The sequence below is a fragment of the Typopeltis vanoorti genome, chromosome 5, assembly GCF_054136105.1.
Source record: "Typopeltis vanoorti isolate ZY-2024b chromosome 5, IOZ_Tvanoo_1.0, whole genome shotgun sequence".
In the NCBI taxonomy this organism is placed as follows: Eukaryota; Metazoa; Arthropoda; class Arachnida; order Uropygi; family Thelyphonidae; genus Typopeltis; species Typopeltis vanoorti.
In genome coordinates, this window is record NC_143553.1 from 49,796,277 (window position 1) to 49,812,251 (window position 15,975).

The 15,975-nt window shown below is 34.8% G+C and overlaps 1 protein-coding gene across 1 annotated transcript in view; it reads left to right on the forward strand.

The window, feature by feature from the left end:
* Window positions 1–15,975, forward strand: part of LOC150106394 (uncharacterized protein ZK1073.1-like) — a 247,633-nt gene that overhangs the window by 89,919 nt on the left and 141,739 nt on the right. Inside the window, exon 2 of the mRNA XM_090392419.1 lies at window positions 14,187–14,237. Coding sequence (XP_090248545.1) covers window positions 14,187–14,237 — 51 coding nt within the window. The remainder of the gene's footprint in view (window positions 1–14,186; window positions 14,238–15,975) is intronic.

Here is a 15,975-nt window from a genome sequence, read left to right on the forward strand (position 1 = left end):
ATCTATTTTACTCAGACACAGTTGCACTAACCTTGGAGCATCATATTCTTCCAATTTAAACCAGCTACAAACACTTGACTCGTTACATGGAACAATGCGAGTTGCCCGATGAGGGTGTCCGTTAACTTCTTTCCAAGCACTGTATATTGTCAGTAATCGACATTTTAATTAACAGCGATTTGCTAAGTATAACTATTTTGGACATGACCAAAATAGTTGTACACGTCCAAATGTAGCTTCTTTTCATAATGCAAGTCTCCATGTACTCTATTTAGTCACTACATGCAACAATAGTATAGGAATCTCAGAATGATTTAGTATATAGAAAACAAAATTAAACGTTCTTCCTCTTCAGGCATTTGGGATTGTAACGGAGATTATAAGAATAATAAGAAAGTAATACGAAATTTTAATTTAAGTTTAGTTTTACATTCCTCTAAAGTCATAGATGTATTTATTTTTGCATGCAATATAATTTAATGAAGAATTTTCTCCTTCAGCTTTAACGTGGTTATATTTTTATGAAATTCAAGCTATCTTGTGATCTCTTCTAATTTTCTGAGAGTCAGACAACTATATTTGCATCCATTTATACTTGCATATGAGCCGTATGGTAACGGTTTTTGAAACAAAACTTGTCGAAACAGCATGCTTAAGCCTTATTCTAGTAATCTGCTATGTCTGTGAATTGTGTGTTTTTCTGGCCGGTTTGCGAGATGAAAAACATCAATTTCTAGGAAGGAAAATACCTTGCCACCTATGTATGAAAGTGGCTAACATTGTGTTCCGGAAAAAACAGAAGAAACGATTTTAATGAATGTGGTATTTGGGATATTTACTGACAATTACACAACACATTCAGTTTTGGTTTAAAGCGATAGTTATTAAATGTAAACATGACATTTCAATATTCCAAAACCAAACTAATGTAGTTAAAAACTTAGCCGAAAAAAGAACAGCTGAGATCAATATGTAAGCGTTGCATATTGTTAATCGATATGAATAATACGACAGATGACGTATTGTTCAACAACGATTTAACAATTACAAGAAATTCCTCTTTAGGACGCAAGGGTATGTCAAATTTATTACTACTTTTTTCATTTTGTTGGACTTGATCCAACAGCTACATTACCTCCATCACACCCTTTCGCTGAACCAAACTTCACCCCTCCTAATTTCTATTTCTATCTTGTTATCACAACCTTTGCAGGAGTCATGATTTCCATGAACGTAGATATTAAGAATAAATAGTATTAACAATAACATTAACATAAAAGTACCTGTATAGTTACATGGTATTTAGTTAGTAGTAGCTGACATTTCATGTCTGAATACTGCATAACTAACTTAACAGAATAAATATGCAGTTTTATATAAAAATTGCAGAGATACAAATTCACAGATACGAACTTCATTGATTTATGATATATATTTATGATATTACGATTTATGATATATGATATACTGCTATATTTACATATAAGCTAAATTAATCTCTCTTTAATTTTATTAAATTAACTTTATATAAAAGCAGATAAAACTTTACGAACTTTACATCTGTATAATAATAAATTACATTTAAGATCCTATGATTTTCCGTAAAGAATAATTATGATATTAGGCATGCAGTTTCGGGTTATCCGACGTTTAAAAATCTCGTCTATGTTCTGTCAGTTTGCTTGACATGCACGAGCATCCATGACCACCACCAAGTTGAAAAGATAAGAATGTAATTTTGCTTTACGCTTTTGTTTGTAAAGTAAAATAATCACATCTTCATAGAAGATCGTAGGATGTCAATCGATATTATGATATTCGTTTCAGAGTAAGACTTTTGCCTTAATAGCAATAAGCACGTAATAAAAAAAATAAAAGGTTTTGCTAAATTATAGCGATATCAGACAGAAGGCTATCACGCAGTATGTTAATTTCAAAGATGGGTTCCTTTCAATTCAGATATCCCATAATACCTACATGTTTCAGCACATCAATGGGTCAAAAGTATATATAATTTCATTCACTGATCCCGCCCACGAAAGATTGGAAGTAAGAGTACTTTAGTACCACGAGCAGGCTGTTAGATAATTTGGGGAGCTCACTCTAAAGACTGCACTTAGCACTTTTTCCAGCTTCTTAAGGTTTCCAATAAGTGGGTTGGTTGTCTCTCACACCGAGTGATGAAAATCATTTGCCGCGTATCGCCTAACGATATTTTTTACACATTTGTTCCATAGATCAAAACACAGCCTGTCGGTTGAAAAGAGGAATCGCTATTCACTAACCATCCGGGCCGACCATAATTTGTGTGTCAACAATATCGCAGGTGGTCACATTCCCACGTATAAGTGAACTAGAGTTTGCTTAACTTCCGTTATCAGACAAGAATGGTGCTTTCAAATCGATCTCGCTTCTGTCATAAGTAGGCGAAGTTATATTAACAGGACTGTTTACTTTTGCAAATCGAAAGTTATCATGGTAATGTTTATCTTAAAATTCTAATCAAGGTAAGCAAAGTGATCTACATTTCTATATAAAGTTGAATCTTTTCGTTAACATATCATATCCTACAAATAATGTTAGCGCTAGTGGAGAGGAGAAGCATCATTTGTGACAACACGAATTAAAAAAAAAATATACTCTTATTACATTACTAACAAATTGTTCTGTCATTTTTTAAACCAAACAATTTCATATTTTTTTCGGATATGACATACGAATAGATTAACGTGTAAAGCAGCAATAATCAGTATAATCTAAGAATGGATGTATTATTATTATTATTATTATTATTATTATTATTATTTTCATCATCATCATCATCAACAGAGCTCCATGGAGTCAAGAGACTCACCTTCTGAGGCCCCACTCTCAAAAATGCATCAAACGCATCATACCACGACTTAAATGCATTCACTGTTCCCGCACTTGCCACATTCTCAGGCAATGCATTCCAATCACCTACCACACTCCATGCAAAAAATCTACTCCTGATCCCCTCGTTCATCCACACCTTATACAGATATTCTATGAAAATCTCATCCATGCTAATCTGGTAATTATTCCTTACCAACTTATACGTCTCGACCATGTCTCCTCTCTTCCTTATATCCACTAGGTTTTGTAATTTGCATTTTCTCAATCTGTCCTCATATTCCACATTCCAGAGACTAGAAATCAACTTAGTAAATCGTCTCTGAACCCTCTCCTACATCTCATCATTCTTCTGAAAACCTAGCGACCAAATCTGTGCACAGTAATTTATATGCGTCCTGATCAAAGCCTTGTACAATGGAATCAAATTCTCCGCAGAATTCTCATAACCCGTTGTGTTGTCCTCACAATTTTAGTAAAATGTCCACGAAACTTCAAGCCCTTATCCACCATAACCCCCAAATATTTCATCCCCTCCTTCTCCACCTCCTGTAAAATATCTCCACCAATTCTATATTTTGCATCCCATCTTTGCTTCCTAAATTTTAAACCCTTGTACTTTGCAACATTAAATTGACATTCCCGCACACTCTCCCATTCAGACAGTCTATTTAGATCCTCTTGCAAAGCTACAACATCCGTTCTGCTTCTCATAACTCTCCCCAACTGTGCATCATCTGTAAACCACTATATATCACTATTTAAGCCCATTCCAATGTCATTTACATACAAATTAAACAACAATGTCACCAAAACAGACCCCTGGGGCACGCACTAGTAATTTTCCTCTTTTTTTGGGGGGGGGTATCACTCCCCCATATACGCAACCTGTTGATACCTATCTGGCAGCCAATCTGCAATCCAACGCACTAATCTACTGTCCAACTCCTTCTGTTCCAATTTAACTATTAGTTTGTCATGTGGCAATCTATCATTTCCAAACCCTAAATTATATTACTGTATATGCATCTCACTTGTCCAATGTATTCGTCACCTTGTTATAATAAGTAAGCAGACAGCTAAAGCATGATCTTCCTTTAGCAAACCCATGCTCTCCATTAAAGTGAATTCTACTGTTATCCACCCAGTTCTGAATCCTCGTCTTCACTATCTTCTCCAACACATTGACCACAATTCCAGACAAACAGATTGGCCTATAATTCAAAGCCTTAGTCTTATCATCCCCCCTCCTTTATGAAGAACAATTTTGCCATATTTCCACTCCTTTGGAACATGGGATAATCTAAGGCTCATGTTAAAAATGTACGTTAAAGCTGTTGTTAACACCCTGGAACATTCTCTCAAGACACGCGGTGTCTTGAGGGAATGTTTCAGGGAGTTAAATGTTCAAGTTCCATTTTGCTGCTAGAAGGCAGCAAGATATACAAAGAACACTTAAGTATACGTGATACCTAAGATGCATGAAACTTTTAATGCATCGCAACCTGAACCAGGAAGAGATTGAGTTTATACTGTAGCAGATAATTTCAATTTCACGTTAAACATCAAAAGGATAGAAAAAAAACAAGAGCCCCTAGAAATAAAATAGGAAACAAAAGTCACTAGCGTCATAAGAACAGTAAAATATCTAAAATGGAAATGGGCAGGACACTTAAAGAGAAAACAAAATGATACATGGGATACTCACCACTTACTGGATACCTGGAGAGGGAAAGAGATGTAGAGGTAGACAGAAGACCAGATGGAGAGCTGAACGTACTTTAACAGCAGGATCAACTTGGTTGAGAACAGCCCAAAATAGAGCCGAAGGGAACAACATGGGGGAGGCCCAACAGTGGAATTCTACAAGCTGACAGCAACAACAACAACAACAACATATAATTTCACATAAATTTCATTCATATTTCATTCGAAGAAACTCAAGTCTTGAAGCTGGTTTGTTATGCTAATTGTGTACTCTATGGCCAGTTTGTATTTCAAGAGGAATAACTCAAGTTTCAGGAATAAAAACCGAATCCTGTTATCGCCTATAATATAAGACTTCCTAATTCATTCTAAGCGTAAAACCCTCATAAATTTTCCTTGTCCCCAAGAGTGATTCAAACCTTGGTCTTACCAACCGAAAAGCATATGTCGCGACATTCTATAGGAAACTCTATGGAATGAACGAAAAAAAAACACTCTTATTATTACTAAATAACTGTGGCAATACAAATGTTTTCTCGACATGTGCTATCATTTCTGTTAATATGTGAAATTTTTTATCGTGCCTGTCTTGACCTATCTGCGCTATGTGTTTGTAGTACCGCCAATTAGCGTTATGTCTCTTACTTAATGAGAGTTCTCATGCTGTGTGTTACTTTTGAAATTTTTACTCTTCTTAGTATCTAAAGAGCAGAGTTAGGCCTATACTGACTATTCTATAAAGGCATCAGATGTTTGTTGTACAGTTGTTTATTTTCTATAAGATGGCATTATTTTGTCGATTAAAAGTGAAGATAATAATAATAACAACAACAACAACAATAATAATAATTTCTTTTTTGCGTATATACTTCTAAAGTGTCATAAAAGGCCGTTGTAAACTAAATGCATTATAGAAATTTTTATTGTAGCCAACGAGTGACAAAGTTTCAGAAAGGGATGTCGTGTAGTACGATGGACTAATTCCATGAATTTTTTCAACGTTCTGATGATTCTAGCTTTCTATATAAGGTATGGTATTAAATCGTTGCATGTTTATACGATTAGTATGCAGTAATTTTTCACAAAGTGAGAACGAAAGATTACTGTTAAAAAGTTTTGGTAGATGCTGTGATAAGACAAAAATTTTCAGACTTTTAGTTTAACTCACAAAAACCTTATCAAAATTCTGACAATAAAGCAAAGCACTAATTAAGTAATTTATTGAAGTGTAATAGGATTTTGCTATAGTTAACTTACAGCTTTGTTTCTCTATAGAATATCTCCATATCCCCTCCCCCCAACACACACACACACACACACACACACACACACACACACACACACACACACACACACACACACACACACACACACACACACACACACACACACACACAACACACGTTACTCATGAGTGTGTGTGTGTGTGTGTGTGTGTGTGTGTGTGTGTGTGTGTGTGTGTGTGTGTGTGTGTGTGTGTGTGTGTGTGTGTGTGTGTGTGTGTGTGTGTGTGTGTGTGTGTGATACAGAAAAAATAACAATAATGGTTTAACTATGTTTAGATGGTAGATGAATTTAACTGACCGGTGTGAGATCACCAACTTTTTTACCGTAGACATGAAATGGCCTCAATAAGTTTCAGGTGTGGTCTGTAGCGCAGAATTCTAAATTATATGAATACTAGCCCACCCACGATACTAATTTACCATAAGTTTACAACATGTCGTGAGAGGGATTCATATAAAAATTCTTCAAAAATAATACATTGTTAAATTATTCTTGAGCTGAATGATGAATTTTTTTCCTTAGTAATATACTTCGATTTTTTTTCGAAAACAGGATCATAATAAGTGCTCTAAGCATATTAAGTGAACTTAAGAATAATATAGGAACTGATCTTTTATTCTTAAGTTCATCTAAAATGTTTAGAGCACTTATTATGATCCTGTTTTCATAGAAAGCACCCACATGTACAACTTAGAAACATTTCCTGCTGTAAATGAAGAAATTTATCGGCACCGTGTCATATCGATCTTTTGAACACTATGTGCTAGGAATGCGTGGTATTTGCTTTCTAATGGTACTCAAATCTACTGCATATTAGGCTTTTACAGACTAAAAGAGCTTGGAGAGCAAGCAGAATGGAGTTCCGTAATGTTACGTAACTTTAGGAAAGGTCATCTTAAAGAATGTTTTGCCTCTTGAACAACGACAAGAGGTGAATATTAATAGAAGGCAAATATGAAGTATACAAACATAAACAGGACAACGTAATCTCTCTCTCTTTCTCTCTCTCTCTCTCAAGTTCTCTGTTAATTCACAAAAGTCAGTTATCTGTAAATTCTATTTTGTAGCCTTGAAGACAACTCAATCACTTTCATTTTATTGGGGTTGGTTACTGAATTCAATATTATTTTGCAGTTTTCTAACCCTAGGTCATGACTGGTGCCTTTCTTAATAAATGGGTCTTCTGGAGGACCTGCATTCAAATTCTGTCATAGATAACTGTTTAAGCATTTGGCCTTCAAAATAAGCAAATCGGGGGGGGGGGCAGAGAATACACGCAGCAGACAGATATAACAATGTATCTGGAGAGCAACCAAGAGAAAATCTTGCTTCCCTACTTATGTGAAGGTGATAAACGTTATATCATCCAGAGTTGAAAAAATAATTCGTTTTTCCGTTTCAAAAAACACTGAAAGATGTTTAAATAGAAAGTACTGATTAGCGAACGGAAATGGATACTTAGTATTGGAAAATTCTTAAACGTAAATCGATTCAGGATGGATAATCTCTGATCAGGTTGTTAGACGCAGGACATCTTTACACGTTAAATCGCTGTTACAGGAGTGACACGGAAAAATTCTGTACAACAGGCAGCGCCGTTAATAATAAAAACACGAATCATAAATATCCGAACACTTCAGCATCACCATCCTCAAATTATGTTAAGTCTGCGACTACTGAATCTCACTAATCTACAAAGCAAAATTATGGACGATATGTCTCATAGAACATCTAATCAGATATACAATGCAAAATTATGGACGATATGTCTCATAGAACATCTAATCAGATATACAATGCAAGCCGATGAGCTTCTCCATTGTATTACTGCAGACAACAAATCATAGCGTCCTTATTTCAGTTCAGAAAATTCAGCAACTGATCTTGCAAAAGAACAATCTGTCTAAACACCCAGTGCAGAAAGTTGTGCTGTTTTCACTGATAAGTCCGCAATTGGTTGGGTTTCTGTATAAATTGACAGCAACTTTCGACACAGCAAAAGTCTTGTGCCGGGAACTCATCTCTACATTATCCAGTTAATACTAGCAACGTTAAATATATATGGTTGGAAAGACCATCCACTCTACCATCTCGACCTTTCTTCGTGTGATTTTCATATTTTCGAATCTATAAAGAAGCCATGAAATACAGGCAGGTGAAATTTTCCTTAGTTGGGTCAAAGAGCTAAGGGTTAGAGTACCAGATTTCCTTAAGCAGCAATCAGACACTCCTGACAACACCTTGTGGCAAACATATCAACAAACATAGCCAATTTGGATAGTATCAGTAATATTAAGATTTATTTCTAAAAACCATTGTGAATAACTACAGTATTATACTTCAGAGCCTCTTCTCAACAACAATAAAATGGAAGTGGATAGGATAGAATAGCCATTTATAGTAGTACAGTACTAATAAAGATTATCACTCCACACTTTCTTAAGGGCAATTTAATGTTCTAAATAACTTAGGAAATTGTTTATGTAATTTGGGCGAACTGTCTTGGAGATGGCGAAAAAATATTCATTCTGATTTTAAGTCAAGCGCCTCCATAGTACAATGGATAACGAAAAGGATAAATTATCAGTTTTATTCAAAGCTAGCAAAATTTATCCCCCCCCTCGCCCTTAGAAACTACTTTTAGTAAAGAGAGGATTATGCTATCACAGTATGAATTGTTTATATAAAATCAAATAGCATATTTTAGTGTAGTGGATTAGCTAAGGCTTAGAGTTAGATAATTTGGGAACTCTACGCCAGAGACCAAACATGGAACTTTTTAAATCGCTTCATACCTCTAATAAACAGAGTAATACACCAGACGATGAAATTCATATACAACATGAAGAGATTCAAAAATCTCTTCAGGTGGTATAATCTCTTGGAGAGCCGAGGACTGTCCGCTCCGCCTCCAATACAACCATTTTGGAACAACAATCCACTGTATACATTACGTAACGGAAGATCAAATGGGACTTCAAGCTACAAATTCTCAAGTTCACTGGAACTATGTTAATTGTATATTATCCTTCGTCATGTTCAGTAAATGTGGGAGATCGTATACTTCGAATATCACTTGCAATTGACTCCCTGCACTTCCATCTCAGTATGATATCACTGACTGTTGACCTGGGATGGCCGAAGTTTTTAACAATTTGCATAGCAGATAGACCCACAATATGGCATCCTGTCACAAAACCTCTTTCAAACTCAGTCAGTTCCCTTCTCGCAGCCATTTCATCCGGACACAGTTTCACTAACTTGGGGGAATAATATTCATCCAATCTATACCGCCAACAAACACGTGACTCGTTATATAGCACATCACTTCATGGGAGTGTTCGTTGACTTCTTTCCAAGCAGTGTATTTTGACAGATAGCAGCACGATGCATGTAGATCCGTTTGTTTGTGGGTAGTTTTTTTCGGAACATAGAATTTCAAATAATGACTACTTATAGTATAATCAAATGATCAACTTAAGAGAAAAAAATTATATGCTACTTATTTGCTAAGTAAACTCAATACTTTAATTTATTATTATTATACAATCTGTGGATAAAAAAAAATTATATAGATAAATCAAAAATTAGTTTAAATTCATCAAGGAGTTCTTATTCTCGGAAGGAAAATATGAAATATTTTAACATATCGATACCAATACTACCATTGTATAGGTGAATTACTTAGAGCAGGTGTTTCGAATTGCCTCATAAAAAATTCGACACTAGAGGCAAGGGAGGGGGGGGGAAGGGAAAAGAGTTGTGAACTCATTCAAAGTTGAATGTAGCTATTGCAGCTGCTATTATCGAACGTGAAGAAACTTCATAATGCAATGTTTTAAAAGGTTAGTCACGTTAGATGGAATTCTGAGTTGAACGAATTTCATATTTTCTGTGCATGGCACAGTAGTGAGTAAGAATACAAAATGATTTGAAAGAGATGGTCATCATCCACAAGCATATATATGGAGAACGTCTGTGGGGTTATTCATCAATTAATCAGTATGAACCAAATTAAGATTAAATGAGGACAATATTTGGGGAGATTAAAGGTAGACGAATTACCACCTCCCACCCCAATTATTCTATGGGGTAGAAGACGAACATATTACTCAATGTATAAGAGACAACAGATATTGGGAATAGTTCAAAGATGGCCAATCTTTCAGTTATGACAATATTTTCAGTTACTTGGAAATTTTATGAGAATTTAGGATGATAATTGAATACCGCTAATTTGAAGTAAGCGTCCATGGTGGGACGTCGCTTTATAACTGATAACCACAGTGTCAAATTGTTAACACTTATAATGATTGTTGGGGCATTCTATACAAAGTTGGAATGTTTGAATAATCATGAACACAAAGTATCTCACGTTGTAGGGTCTCCGATACCACATGAATTAATATAGTTATTTAATTAATTTTAAAATATGTTTTTCAAATTTGCCTCTACATGATAAAATGTATAGTTGAATTTCCTTAACAATGCAATGATAATGTTTGTACTTTTTAAAGTACTGTTAGCTAGTGTACGTATTAATTCTTGCAGTTTTATCCATCCAAGGAAAAGTTATAGTCTCCATAGCCAACATGCTGGGATAATCCGTATAGCTGTAATAAATGTATGGGTTAATACTTGGAAGTTAAAAAATCACGTAGAAGGAAAACTGTCAGGAAATAAGCATAAAATCCTGTAAAAACTTGCTAAAGAAACTCAAGCAGTTTATAAGCAGATGTTCAAAATGACCTCTGTTACCAGCTCACAGTCGCTGAGACGCCTTATTACTTAAGTCTCACGCGTTCGAAAGTTCCTGTGTCTAATGGCAGTGCATGCATGTCCAACATCTTCTACTGCAATTTATCACCATACCCCACTGGGATAAGGTACGTTAATGATTTCCAAAGACTCTGCAAATAAAAATCAACAGGATTTAGGTCACGTGACCGAGGAGACCATGAAATTGGTTCACCTCGATTAATTCATCCATCAGGAAATATTTGATCAATACCCTCGTGTCTCACGACTGAAATGTGGTGGAGCTTCGTCATGCACGAGTCAAATGTTTCTCATCCACGTCAAGGAAACATCACAGAGGCACATCATGAAAGATTATTTCGACCGATATAGAGGTCCTGTAAGTCTGTTTTGCCAAACAGACTTACAGGACCTGTTAATCTGTGTTCAAAGGTTTTTGTAAATCGTTCATAAACAACGTATAAAAATATGTTTTTGTAAAAACATCTACTGTATATAAATATTTTATACAAAATTATTAACTTTACATGTTTTTGAAAATCATAATCCGGAAATCCTTGCTATAGAGATCAAACATGAAACTTTTTTCAGACATTTCAGTCGTCTAATAAGCGGAGTGGTCTCACAGTGGATCATGAAATTTATCTATTACCTAAAGAAGGCAATAACAGATATTCATGATTCGGCGGTATTCGAACCTTCAGACTGTGGACTGGAGAGTAGATACGTTAGCCATTACGATAGTTAGAACTGAGAAATATGTATCATTGTCTATAAATATGTTAAATCTCTCTCTCTCTCTCTCTCGTGCGGATTGTATTTTCCCTAGTATTTTGTCATCCTACGCTAAAAGAAAGAACAAGGAAAAGAAAGAAAGAGTACCCTATTCCTTTCCTATCCTTATTCATTTTCATTCACTCCTTGTCTTTGCCTTGAGGACTCAATCACACTTAACAATCTAATAAGAGCAATAAGGTCCTTTCTGTTGCACCATCAAATGTTAGGGCGAAGGGTGAGTGACTTTTTGTTCATGTAGTTTCAAATTACACCTCGTATTTTGGAAAATATCCGATAATTAATATAATAAAGCTATACTGCCCCCTGATAAGATCCACTTCTGTGAATTATAATTTATATGAATGTTCTATTTAATCTACTCAGATAAGATATTATTATCTGTACTAGTGATGCTGTTCTAACTATATTCGATAAAGACCATTTCACTATTTGCAATATTATGAACAAGAATCAGACTGAGATATACCACTATAATCTTTTGTTCTTGAACATCATATAATAGCAACCAAAAAGGATCACGCTAAGATCTAAGAATGGTAGATTTCATTCCGACCCTTTTTTGTTTGTTTGTTTGCTACTACAATGTGTTCCAGAAAAAAGAACATACCAGCTAAGTTTTATAATATAGCAGCATTTTTCAATTTCGCATCATCTAGATACTAAGAATCAAATGCACAGATAATTACTTTAATGCCAAACTAACCTGGAACTAATAGACTGGATATGCTGTTATCGATACAGCCACCGTAAATTTTACAGAATAGTGTTAGTAGCCTCCTGTCTACATACAGCAGTAAAACTGAGTACTATCATATTTTGATTTTCAGCACTATTATATTCAATCATCTCATATGATGTAGATACTTGGAGAAATGCAGCGAAGATACAATACCTTATTCAAAATTAAAAGAAAAATATAGAATATCTTATTCAAAATTAAAAGAAAAATATAGAATATCTTATTCAAAATTAAAAGAAAAATATAGAATATCTTCTCGAATGCAAACTGTCTCAATGAACTACTTTAAAAACTTCAGGCACAGTTAAGCAGGCCAAATGTCACACTTTAAAATCACAAATGGTTTCTGCTCCTTAAAAAGAAATACAAACCTTCACCTATTATAACCACCTAATCTTCATATCCACTCCATAATTAAACTGCAAGCTGTATCGGTAATTATATTGATAACTGGTACAAATAAACTAACTTTTGATTTTCAGAAATATTATTCTCAAGTTAATGATGTATGTGTACCTAAAACAAAACACCTGCATAATTTGAGGAACTTTAAAAATCTGATGAATGGCGTTAATAATTGGGTGTGTATTGTGAAATAAAATGATTGTTATGAGCAACATGAATGAAATGGAAAAGCTTTCGTAATTTCGCTACTCCTTTCTTTAGTCTGATTACTATTTCCAAATTCCTAATATAAACTCTTGGCTGAATAATTGATATGAACTTTGCTAAAAATGAAAGTATTCATCTAATACTCCAAACAAAATTTCCGACTAACATCGACGCCGATTTTCCAACAAGTGTACCAAAGCAGTCCAAGTAAAAAAAAAAATAGACATATTATAATGGTTCAAGGAAAGAACCCAGTATGCACATTCAGCCTACAATGAAGAATTCACATGATCTGTTAAAAACCATCAACAAATCCAGATTTGTTGTTTTGAAAGTCAAATAAAGAAAAGTTACCTTCGGCTCAAACAATAATCAAATTTCAGTTCGTTGCCAAATTTATCAGGTGCCACGTCGGTTATTGCCGGTCTGGTTGGCCGAATGGTCAACGTATTTTCTGTCCACCCAAGAGGCTGCGGGTTCGAATCTCACCATGCGCATGGATGTTTGTGATTGTTCTGCTAACTTTCTGTGGAAAGGGAATCTGCGACCCTGCCATTTTCTTTAGCAGACGGTTTCACCCCAAAAGCATATAAGGTAAGGAGTGACCATAAACGTCTAGTAATGCCAAATGTGAATACTAACTAATTTCAGTTCGTAAATGAGTGATTTCCTTTCTCAGATTCAGATGGTACCACCGAAAGATCAGGAAAACATACGACTCCACACAGCATTCTGCTCCAACTCATGTTTAGAGGATCAAGAAAACTCACTTCCCACTGCATCAAGAACAGCTTACTGCATGCCTCCTGCAACATTCCTCAGAAAGATCCCAGAAAAATCCTTAATAACTTTTATACCAAAATGTCTTCCGGTACTGATGTACTCTCCGAATTCTGCTCAAATGCTCTTCTATAAAGCAATGATCTCTAAACATTAATATCCCTTTCAGCTCAAGACATTACTTTCCACCTATACTACTTCTATTGCCTGCATAAGTAGAACAGGTAAACCTGTATAACTTCTAACTTAGAATGGAATACTTGAATGGATTCCATAAAATGCATTATGTTATCCAGAAGATGACAATCCAGTTAACAAATAATCTCTCTCTCTCTCTCTCTCTCTCTCTCTCACGCATGCACGCACACACACACACACACACACACACACACACACACACACACACACACACACACACACACACACACACACACACACACACACACACACACACACACACACACACACACACACACACACGCTCTTATCTTCACTAGAACATATCCACAAAACTCAATATAAATGCATTTTAATTTTATAACACACAAGCTTTCCAGCTTACTATTCTAGTGACTTAAGATTATTCAATGTGTTGTCTCGTTGTTCTAAAAGTGCTTGTCATTCCTTTCAGCGATACGAAGTCGTAGCCCCGAAGAGCGGAAAACTCACGGTTTATGTGCAGGTAAGCGAAGAAGTTTCTTTTTCATTTATATCTGCTGTGTGTGTGTGTGTGTGTGTGTGTGTGTGTGTGTGTGTGTGTGTGTGTGTGTGTGTGTGTGTGTGTGTGTGTGTGTGTGTGTGTGTGCGTGCGTGCGTGCGTGCGTGCGTGCGTGCGTGCGTGCGTGCGTGCGTGTGTGTGTGTGTGTGTGTGTGTGTGTGTGTGTGCGTGCGTGATGTAAATATAGCATTAGTTAATTACAGATTACATTTTCAAAGTGACATACTGTATATGAAAGATATCATATATATATATATATATATATCCCAAGAAAAATCCAGGTTAAAATGTCTATAAAAATTGGTCAGCAGAGAAAATTGTGACATTAACTCAGTTAGTTTGCTACCAATGATTACTTCAGCTACTTTAAAGCATATTATAAAGTAATACGTTTAATCAGTAAAATATTTATACTTTAAATGGAGTATCAGTGTAGTATGAGAGATTCCACTCCAACTTTGAATGCCATATTTAGTAAAAAAAAAGATTTACTTTTTTAAAAAAAATAAAACTCTAAAATCGTTTCTAGATGAGTGTGAATCAATTTTTAAAACCTAAATAAGTTATACTTTTCGATCACCATGCAGTTGCAATTTGAATTACTTTTACAACTGCATCTTGAATATGAATATACAGATAAAATTGGCTTTACGAATGGTTATATTTCTTCATTATTTTACATATTTACAAACTGTCATTTTTTTCAGCATTAAGAGTAGGTTTATCAGCCACTGTTTTCGGTTCCTCATTAAATATACTCTGTATTTCATTTACAGAGTCTTCAATGAAATTAAATACAGAATCAACTACAATTGTACTTGTAGCCGCAGGTCGCAGAAGTCGTGAATGTAGATTATAAATCAAATTGTTATAGTACCAGGAAGAACCATTTCTCTCCGTAATTTAGCTAAAAGACACTGATACAGGTTTTGGTTATTTTTTTACTGTTTTTGATCGAGACGTTCGATAACTTTTAACTTTTAAACAAATGAAGAGCACCACCTCTAATACTACTGCCTCTAGTTCATTTCTATTATTAAAATATCATGGAATGCTGTGTCCAGTTTTCTGTAAGTCGAGAAAAATTGCGAGTTGATTTATGTTCATCTTGCAAGAAATAAACTGAGTTGGTGAATTTCAGCAATCGTCATTCAGTACATAACTTCTGTATGAATTCAAACTAGTTCATGGAGAAGAAAATTTGTTTTCTTAAAAATTTTACTAATTTCTCTAATTTTTTGAGAAAACAGAAGGAGGAGCTTGGACTATAATTTTTAAGATCAAGGCTGTCATTTATGCCATCATGGTCCGGAGTTAAAAGTTTCTGAGCTTTATTATAAATATTAGTAACATCATGGCAAGTAGGAAAGAATTATATGAAACTTGCACTGCATTTCATTTAGCAATTATGAATTATTAAACTTATATGCTAAAGTTGATTTTTTCCTCTTTTTTAATTTTAATTTTACTCGATTCCTATAACGTGTGAAACTGTGCTCGTAGTATTAATTATGAGAATAATTTTATATATTTTATACTTCTTATCTGTCGTATTTATATACTTATCATTATGTGCATCTACCAAAGCAGAATAAACGTTAAGTGGAAGTGAATGAGGAGTGAGCATCCAACAGAAGAAAGAAGAAATGGAAAATCGATGAAGTTAAGAAACTTGAGATGATGAGGAACGAGATATGTAGAG